The 10652-nt window shown below is 40.1% G+C and overlaps 1 protein-coding gene across 2 annotated transcripts in view; it reads left to right on the forward strand.

Annotated features, from left to right (window-relative positions):
- The window catches only part of LOC112151156 (glutamic acid-rich protein), a 21450-nt gene that overhangs the window by 5586 nt on the left and 5212 nt on the right, over nucleotides 1–10652 (forward strand). For both annotated transcript variants that reach the window (XM_024279867.2, XM_036216239.1), the window contains exons 5-7: nucleotides 752–895; nucleotides 2539–2670; nucleotides 2759–2840. In XM_024279867.2, the coding sequence (XP_024135635.1) occupies nucleotides 752–895; nucleotides 2539–2670; nucleotides 2759–2840 (358 nt within the window). The remainder of the gene's footprint in view (nucleotides 1–751; nucleotides 896–2538; nucleotides 2671–2758; nucleotides 2841–10652) is intronic.

The following is a 10652-nucleotide window of genomic DNA, read 5'->3' on the forward strand; positions in this document are numbered from 1 at the left end:
CTAAAATTACCGCAATAAATGGTAAAGTCACTATTTTTTGAAGTTTTATTGAAGTTTTTAATGATAAAAGAAGGTTATTGAAATATAAATAACTGACAACACAAATCTGTTTATTTAATTTATTCATGTTTTAAATGTCTTATAAAAGTATCGGATCGGGACTCGGTATCGGCAGATACACAAAATCAGATGACTCGGAATCGGATCGGGCCCAAAAAAACCTGATCGGGACATCCCTAGTATATACAATAAATTAACATTTAAAGATAAAATAACTTTTGCAGAACAAGTTAAAGTCAAACATGTAATCAGTGTTATGATTTATAGAGTTCGTACATTTTATTCTTTAGAAGAAAACGTGTTTGATATTCAGGTCCTCCACAAAGCATATTTTCTTTGAAATGAACGCCGTCTCAGCTTAAGCAGCGGTGGTCATTTGTGCAGCAGACGAGCATAGCTGCTGTGCAGTGACTGTGATAATGCGCAGCAGCAGTGTTGATGCTCAAACACAGAGCCTTTTCAAAGCGTCATCCGCTCCTCTGATCTGCTGTTGCTACAGTGCCAGGGTGTCCACTGATGCAGCAGATAATGCTGTCTGCACAGAATGATCATCGTCTGCTTCCTCTGCTGGAAACACCACCACGTTTCTGCTGAATTCAATATGTAACTGGTTTAGAAACTTGAAGTGACATGTTTTAAAGTGCAGAGTGTTTCGGATGATGCAGAAATGATGTGCGTGTTTTCTGTCTAGGGTTCGGTTGAGGAGTCGGCTGAGGTGTCAAATGAGGAAAAAGTCTCTCCAGCCTCTGTGGAAACGGTTAAATCCAGTCGGCCTGAGTCTGATCCGGCCTTAGACGGTGAGCCGACGGAAGAGCCTGAGGAAGACGGTTCAAAGGTTTGTGATTTACGGCTGAAACGATTCTAAGAGGAACTCTTCAGTTATTGCCAGAGCAGTTTTCCAGGATTTTCCTGTTTTGATTTTGGGAGGATGCGGCTTGTGTACCGGTGCAGATGTGAATGCACCTTCATGGCTGAGTTGAAGCCGTCAGACGGATCGGCCTCACAGCTACCTGCTCTGAATGTCCTCCCCCTCTGAAGAACTCTGGAACAAACAAAGCTGCACAGAGCCTCCGTTCTTCCTCACTGCACATCTGCAACTTATTTAGTCCAGGGCCTGGTGGGGGTGCATAGTTTGTGTTGTTTTGCCTTCAGGAGGCAACACTCCAGAAAGAATTTTTCTTTCTGAAAATGTTTTTGATTTGAATTTTTATGGCGTGTGACCATCTGGAGTGTCTGAATCTGAGCGACAACAGACCATATTTTTTCCGGAGTCGTTGGATGAGGCTCTGCAGGGAAGTTAGGATATTTGGAAATCAGGAAGCTGCAACTTATTAGCAGAAATTAGTCTTAAATCAAATGTTTGGTCCCACAACTAATAAAAGCATTAAGTTAGCGTGTTTTCAGACGTGGAAAGTCCATTTCTCCAGACCAAGTTCACTTAATTTGGTCCAGATCAAGTCCTGAACCTTTCATTTGGTCTGCATTCTGACTGACATAAAAACAGACATTTCTGCTCCGAACCAAAGCTTGTAAACAAAACCACGTGATTGAAGATCTCTTCGTTCATTGGCCAGGAGTTACAGGGGCGGGGCAAAGCAACGAGGGAATGTAGAATGAAAGTCTAAAGCTTTGTAATCTTATCGGGACAGTTCAGTTATTCAAACTTTATTTTTCACTGAACAGTTTGTATGAATGTTTAACGCTTTGAGGTACGGTGGATGTGCTCTGAGGCGGTCACTGGGGAGACGACAAAGAAGCTACTTTGATGAGTGTTTATGACATATAGACTGTCAGGAAAAAGGTGTGAGAACTGATGTGGATCACGTTATAAGTTGTTTTAATGAGCCTGCTTTCATCTGACCACATGTCAATGAGTTGCTGTGTCTCATCGCTGCTTCACTGCTCTGTTTACATCACGTAATGCTACGGTGGCTGCTTTGGTCCAGACTGAGGAAACTAAGAGTGAACTAGAGCTCAATCCAGTTAGAATGGAGCCGAGACACCTCAAAAGACGAGTCTGAGAGCAGTTCCTGGTCCCAGACCAGGGTCCACCTCGGTGTATTCAGCAGTGCTGTACTGTATATCACCATATAAGTGATTTTATATCACAATGATGATATATATCACAATATACCAAATCAATAAAGCATATTTTCAGTTATTCTCTGATAAAAATGGACATTAATGTCATTACGGACCAGTATTCAGACTAAAAATTTGCTCCAGATTATCAGGGGAAACAAACTCTAAGCCAAAGTCAAAGTCGAGGCCCCCGGGTCACATCCGACCCGGCGTGTAACTATATCTGGTCCTCGAGATCATTTCATATTGCTGTTATTGATGACCCGGTGATACGTCACACAAGTTTGGCCCACTACCTCATTGGATTTGGCCCCCAGTGCGACTGATCTTGATCCTCCTGCTGTAAGCGAACCAAATGTGTCCAGGCTGAACACACTGATGTGTTTTATTTTCCAGGAGCTGCTCACACATTCGAGCTCCACTGAGGTTCCAGATGAAGCTCCTGCATCAGAAAGAATGGATCCTGATCCAACAAAAGCTCCGGATGTTCTCGATGAAGAGAAGGATGAGGAACAGTCTGCTGTGGAGGTGCAGCATTTTATTAATAGTACAAAAAAGCTCATTTTTGTCCCCAGTCAGAGGCCGCAAAACAACTTCTTTTTTCTTTTCCTAAAAGCCGTCTGAGCTCATCTCTGTAGACCCAATGGAAGAGGAGACCAATGATCAGCCAGTAGAGCTCCAAGCCCCGCCCCCTGCAGGTACGACTAGCCAATAGACATTTTACTAAGCGGTCCTTGTGTAGCTGTAGGGATGGCCTCTTTCCCACCTGTTTCTCACCGCGCCGATAAGACTGGCGCTGTGCTGTGAAGACGCAGCTCAAAGAGGTCAGTGTGAACGCTGTGATCCGATGCTCTCCTCAGGAAGTCCTTCACTGCAGAGCACAGAGGCTCCACTCCGCTCACAACTATGTGAAGAACCTGGACGTCTTCCACAGGTTCAAAGGAGAACTGAAAACTGCTTCTTAAGGCTTCAGTTTTTCTAATTTAGAATAAAAGTTATTTGTTTGGGGGGTTTTTAGCTTAGAAGTGGAAAAAAAACCTGTTGTCATGTGTGAAAGGTGAGACTTTGGGACACGGATTGTTTGTTACATTTTAATGGCAGCCAGATGGAAAACTGCTTTCAATAAACACTAGTTGTGTTTTTTCAGAGGAGCAGGGAACTGAAAGTCAAATCTAAAGTTCTGCATTTCCTTCATCTGCAGATGTCAGATTTTCTTGATTTTACACAAACTCATTAGCTGCTATATAACTTTTAATATAAACTTCACATACATGTCGACCATCTCCTGAAGGGCAGAGAGATCATTTCATGTACAGAGACAGTTCAAAGTGCTTTACATAAAACATTCAAAGAAACAATCAAAAGAAATAGTAAAAATGTGATCATTGAAATAAAATTAAAATAAAGTAAAAAGATTTTAATTTAAAACAAGCATAGATAGACAGTGCGGACGTAAACTTTTGAATACATATTTATCAAATGCAGCTGAGAACAGGTGAGTCTTTAACCTGGATTTAAATACACTGAGTGTTTCAGCAGATCTAATGTTTTCTGGAAGTCTGTTCCAGATCTGTGGAGCATAGAAGCTGAATGCAGCTTCTCCATGTTTAGTTCTGACTTTAGGAACTGATAAAAGACCAGATCCTGATGACCGGAGAGGTCTGGCTGGTACATACTGGGTCAGGAGGTCAGTCATGTATTTTGGTGCTAAACCATTCAAAGCTTTATAAACCAGTAACAGAACTTTAAAGTCTCTTAAATTTTAAAGTTTCTGGCCTGGTTGGTAGTTTTTAGTTGAATAGATTGAAGCTCTGTAGTGACGTCCAACCTTTTTTCTTTAGCCCCAAAGTCAATAACCTCAGTTTTGTTTTTGTTTAATTGAAGTAAGTTGTGACACATCCAGTCATTAATGTCCTCAATACATTTACCAAGAGCCTGTACAGGGCCTCGGTCTCCTGGTGTCAGTCTAATATATATCTGTGTGTCATCTGCATAGCTATGGTAACTAATGTTGTTGTTCTGAACATTTTAGTTAGAACTTCTCCTTTAGAGAATCCATGTAACACTGGATGATATTAACAATCTCATTATTTCACTGATACATTTTACAGAATGTGATTAATATAAATATATTCAAAAGATACAGTAGATTATTAATGTATTTCTAAACAAATGTGTCTAAATGTGTAAACTGTGTAAACTCAGAACTGAATTGAGTAGATCAAAAAAATAGAAAAAAGTTGAAATCAAATCCATCCAGGCTCTGGTGACTCTGGAAATACTTATCGATACCCTGCAGGGAGAGAACAGTCTGATTATCAGGCCTCTGTGTCGTCCTTCACTAGATGACAAAGGAACAATCACACTGCCTAAAAGATGATATTTATAGATTTAAACTTAGATTAACGCACTAAAAAAATGGACCAGGCTAACTTGTCTGCAATTAATTATACGTGTTTTTATACAGTCAGTTTTCTCTGTGAGATTTATTAATTCTGACCTGTAATTAATTATTCTAATGTATCTATTTTAACCTAACCTAAACATGCTGAGAAAAGCCTCATTCTGCTGTATTTTCATTTAAATTAGTGACATTGTGGTGAAGTAAAAAGATCAAAATACAAATAAAACATCATTTTACAATTTTTTATTATAATTGACTACACATTTACACCACAGGAGGATTTTTTTCAACCTCAAGAAAAAAAAAAACATACCAGTTTACCACCGTCCCATGAGACCAGTATTAATTCCTACCTCATTCATTTATAATTAACAACTATGTTGACTTGATGCCTTCCATAAGAGATAATAGTTGTGTCATTGTGACTGTTTTGGGTTAGTTCTGTGAAGAACTACAGAGTCGCTCTTTGATGATGTCACAACAGGGACTGATCCACAGTGTGCGCTGGGTACAGGGACACCAAGACGTGTATTTAAAGGGATGTAAGACGTGTTTTCAGATGAGTTCAAATGAAACGTTTATGTGAGTTACCAGCTGGACCTTTGCCTTTTTATTAGAGATTATGACAATAGTTACAGATTAAAGATGGGATTAACGTGATTACGAAAAACAGGTTCATTTGTCTGTAAATAACTCATCCTGATTAACGAGATAATTAGACTCTCCTTATTTAAAGCACAGCAAAAAGATCAAAAGTAAATCCTACCGTCCAGTGGAAGAAGGAGCAGGTGGAAACAAACAAACAAACCTCACAGTCTTCCTCAAAGCTCCAGCAGAGCAGCATGGTCTGACCCAAAACTGCAGAGCTTCATCCAGCAGCTGCTGACCTACTTGTCAGATGGGACAGTTACCAATCTGACAGGTCAACCCGCTTCCTAAAACTATGACATTCAGAAAGTCTGACGTTAGTCCAGAAAAAGATCAGCAGTTTACATCCTGAAGCAACGGACAGTAAATGATGATGTTGGTGTAAACGCCGTTTCCTCGTTTATTGCAGTTCTGAAAATATCCACATTTTACAATAATGTTAGGTCTTTTAAGGCTCCTGGTTGAAAACTCCTCACTACACACCTGATACACGTTTCTCAGGAAGACATGAACATTTTCACTCAGGACAAAAGAAGTGAGTATTCTGTACAGTTTAGAGTTTCTACTCTAAATTACATCTGAACTCTTTTAGACAAACAGGACCAGGTTCTTTTGGTACAGATGGAACAAAAGTGAATGGATCACACCAGCAGCTCCTCCTGGACCAGTGCTGTGCACTCTTATGGGGTCCAGATGACCCGACCTTACATCGATGCGTTATCCATCCACGACAAATGTGGATGAAGGGGGACAGGACTTCAAGTCGCCATGGACACCAGTGACAATCAAAAATCTTTGGAAAAAAAGTTCAGCGCTCTGTCTTGTGGGGTCCAGATGACCCTACTCCTACCATCAACATCCCTAGGATAGAACAACGGTTACACTATGGTCACATATAAATGCCACCACGCAGGAACCTAAAGTAAGTTTTTCAGCTGAGGAAGCAGTAGTTACTTTTTTACATGCTGCACAGCGACCACAGAGGTTGCAATTACTGACCGACAGGAGGGTCTTCAAAGAACCCCAAACTGATGATGGAGCGATTTCTGACTGCCACCCTTCAGCCTCCTCCCTGCCCTGTGCTGCTGTCCCACTGCCACCGTCTGACGGTTAGAAATCGGACGGTAGCAGCATGGCCACTCGACGAGGGCTGTCGACATGGACAGGGGTCCGGCCATGACCAGACGCCATCTGGTAATCCCGGCCACAGACGGCACTGATGCTGCACTGACAGCCCCACAGTGACTCAGAGACCTGCATGCTGACATGAATATGGAGACGACAGAACATTGTGGTTTCTTGAAGACATCCCTAAAAATGTGTAAATTGATAAGATTACAGTGTGTGCTGTAGATCTGAGTTGTGAATGATCAGTGGTGCAGAATGGCTCACTTTGATAGATCGGGCGGCCAGTGGCACTTGACATGGGCGGCTGCCGACCAGAGACGTTTCCACATCGTCCAATCAGAGCTGCGGCCAGCCAGCGACCCAGCTGTCATTAGTGAGATCTGAGTCGCTCAGAGATTGTAGTAAAATGAAACCAAAGCTTTAGCTCTTCTGTCGGTAAGGAAGACTGAAGGATGGCACCATCGACTAAACGAGAACTGGAGTATTCGACTTCTCCACCTGGCATTCCAAACAGGAAGGACCTGCTGGCTCCATTAAGCCAAAATTATATAGACTAAATAACCAGCTATTACTCAGTCATTCTATTAGTCAGAATAAACATTCTTGATTCTTTCCTTTAGTGCAAGTTAATCAAGTTATAAATCGACCAGACGCCTCAACAAAAGCATTCAAAATGTTTGGCACATTTTTTGTAGCCCACTTCCAAATAGTAGGGTTGTGGACATCCAACACCTAGCTGGTGGGAGTGGTTGCCATAGAATCAATTATTCAGACCGACTTGGATCAATCACTGATGACTGACATCGTCTGACAGCATCCATATCACCAAAAGAAAAGACAACTGAATAGACTTCAATAGCTGGAAGTCCTTTTTTTTTTGATGGATGACATCATTCTCACTCAGTCCAGTTCTCACATACAGTCAATGGACAGCAAACAAGTCCTTATATCCATCATTTAATAATCAAGAGTTAACATTTAATATAGAGTACCCACTGGGCTTTATGTCACCCTTAAAACCAACAGATTGAATTTTCCATAATAAGTAAACTTTTGCTCTAAAATGTCTTTTTTTTTTAATAAGACAGATTTGTAGTGTCTTTTTGGCTGTTAGCTTGGTGACATCCCAACACTGAGTTGATATTTTGAATCAAAAATGAAGTCTGTGATTTACAGGAATCCATTAGGAATGAAAAACTGCTTTGGATTCTGTGAAAATCTAAACTTTTTAACCTCTTCTGAAAAATCTAAAGTCTGAACTAGCAGTAAGACAACGACAAACAGCTTTTATAGATGCTGCTTTAGAGGAAAACAGCCTCTTATATTTAGATGTATGACGACAAATTTACAAGAGTCATATAAAGAGTGGTGTAAAGTCTAGCTGTCGTCCCCTTCTCACCAGAATCTCTGGTTTATTAAAATTCCACAAATAAAATCCCGAGTGTTTCGGACTCTGTTAAACTTGTGCTCCTCACCCCCAAAAACCAGAAGGCTGTGCTCCAGCGGACTGGATTTATTGCTGGGTTTCTTAACAAGCCCTGACAGGCTTTATAAAGCCCTCTGAGACGTTCTGTGAGTGAGTGACGAGCTGGAAAACTCTTCAGGACAGAGCTGCCAGAGCGGTTCCTCCAGGCTGCAGGCCTGCATGTCACGACACTCAATCCAGATCCATGAGAAAAACTTAAGCATCTCACTGCGCTCCACCCCCAGACTGAAGCCATCAAAATGTTCTGTCCAGAGACGGCCGGAGACCAAGCAGCGCCAAATTCACAAAACCTTTCCAGCATGAAGGAATCCGACTCCAGGGAACACTGAACCTGAAGTTTGGTAAACAGTTTACTCCAAATCCGGGTCAAAGCTGGTCTCAACTCCCAGCATCTGTTGACAGAAGAACTTAATATCAAACCTTCTTTGATCTTTATCAACTGTGTTTTTTCATCTGTCCTTGATTCACAATGATTTAAAAAATTACTTAAATAATAAGCTTAATTTTCAACGTAGGTCTAAAAAATGAGAAAAAAAGACATGGAAATGTTTCTGGACTGTAATTAAAAAGTAAACATCTGAACCCAACTTGGACTCAAATTTCACCAAAAACTTTCACACAAAATATGCAGTGAACTGATGAGCGAAATATCTTAGTTTTACAGATAATTTTCCCTTTTCATTTTGACTGAATAAAAACTGAATTTCCTAAAAATTAGGATTGTAAACTAAAGTCTCAAACACAGAGGTGGAAGTGTGATGGTCTGGAACTCTTTGCAGCTTCAAGAAAAATGATGGAAAAGGCACTTTAAATTATGAATAATAAACACATATTTTTTTTTTGTTATTGAATACAGTCGACCACACTATACTACTGAGACGACTGGAAAACTGGGTGGGTCTCACTGGGCCAGTACTAAACTGGTTCAAAACGTACTTAGAAAACAGGAAATATTTTGTGTCAATTGGTAACTTCACTTCTGAGCCAATAGAAATTACATGTGGAGTGCCCCAAGGCTCCATCCTGGGACCACTTCTATTTAACATCTACATGCTCCCACTGGCCCAGGTTATAAAGAACAACAACATTAGTTACCATAGCTATGCAGATGACACACAGATATATATTAGACTGACACCAGGAGACCGAGGCCCTGTACAGGCTCTTGGTAAATGCATTGAGGACATTAATGACTGGATGTGTCACAACTTACTTCAATTAAACAAAAACAAAACTGAGGTTATTGTCTTTGGGGCTAAAGAAAAAAGGTTAGACGTCACTACAGAGCTTCAATCTATTCAACTAAAAACTACCAACCAGGCCAGAAACTTGGGTGTAGTGATAGACACAGACCTAAATTTTGATAAACACATTAAGGCAGTCACTAAATCAGCCTATTATCATCTCAAAAATATCTCAAGGATTAAAGATCTGATGTCTAAGCAGGACCTGGAGAAACTAGTGCATGCTTTCATCTTTAGTCGACTTGATTACTGTAACAGTGTTTTTACAGGACTACCAAAAAAATCCATCAGGAAACTGCAGCTTATTCAGAACTCTGCTGCTCGGGTTCTCACAAGGACCAAGAAAGTAGACCACATCAGTCCAGTTCTGAGGTCTTTACACTGGTTACCTGTCTGTCAGAGGATAGACTTTAAAGTTCTGTTACTGGTTTATAAAGCTTTGAATGGTTTAGCACCAAAATACATGACTGACCTCCTGACCCAGTATGTACCAGCCAGACCTCTCCGGTCATCTGGATCCGGTCTTTTATCAGTTCCTAGAGTCAGAACTAAACATGGAGAAGCTGCATTCAGCTTCTATGCTCCACAGATCTGGAATAGACTTCCAGAAAACATTAGATCTGCTGAAACACTCAGTGTATTTAAATCCAGGTTAAAGACTCACCTGTTCTCAGCTGCATTTGATTAATATGTATTCAAAAGTTTACGTCCGCACTGTTTATCTATGCTTGTTTTAAATTAAAATCTTTTTACTTTCTTTTAATTTTATTTCAATGATCACATTATACTATTTCTTTTGATTGTTTCTTTTAATGTTTTATGTAAAGCACTTTGAATTGTCTTTGTACATGAAATGTGCTATACAAATAAACTTGTCTTGCAAGATCATTAACATTGTAAACATTGTTCTGCTTCTCCTGGAGGACGTTTCAGTTTGACCACTAGGTGGCGATCGTGCACCTTATTCCAGAAGAAGAAAGTATGAGCGAAAAACAATGTTTTAGCCCACAAATAGTTACTTTAAAAATATTTCCTTTAAAGAGTTTAGAAAATTCATACCTGTGAGTTTATAAAGATTTTTATTTAGTCAAATGTTGAGGTCAACCAAGCGTTAGCATTAGTCCTTCTATGGGACATTCCATTAAACTTTAGCATCAAGCTAGCTGACTTTAGCTTTATGTGCTAAATTAATCTCTTTTTATAGATTAATTATTGGTCTATTAAGATTAAATTGACTCGAATCAATTAATCGATTTTATCGACCCAGTCATATTGAAGTCCATTCATTTCTGATAACGCACATCGCCCGCTTATACTACGCTCACTTACAGAAGAAAGAACATTTTTAGGCAATTATTAGTTCATTAATCTCGTTATTTTTTATAGTTTTTCCCAAAAAATGGATTATTTGATGTGCAGTGCGATGCGTTGTCATGGTAACGGCTACAGAGCCCACACCACCACCAGCAGTGGATGAAAGGTGTATTCTGAACATCATGATGAGTTGAACTAAGCCTCATTTTAGAGGGAAAGGTTACCACTTCCAGTCACAACAAATAAATAAAGTCTAAAAAGTTCAGGGGCCCGTTTCAAGAAGCAG

Source organism: Oryzias melastigma, linkage group LG17 (genome assembly GCF_002922805.2).
Source record: "Oryzias melastigma strain HK-1 linkage group LG17, ASM292280v2, whole genome shotgun sequence".
Taxonomy (NCBI): Eukaryota; Metazoa; Chordata; class Actinopteri; order Beloniformes; family Adrianichthyidae; genus Oryzias; species Oryzias melastigma.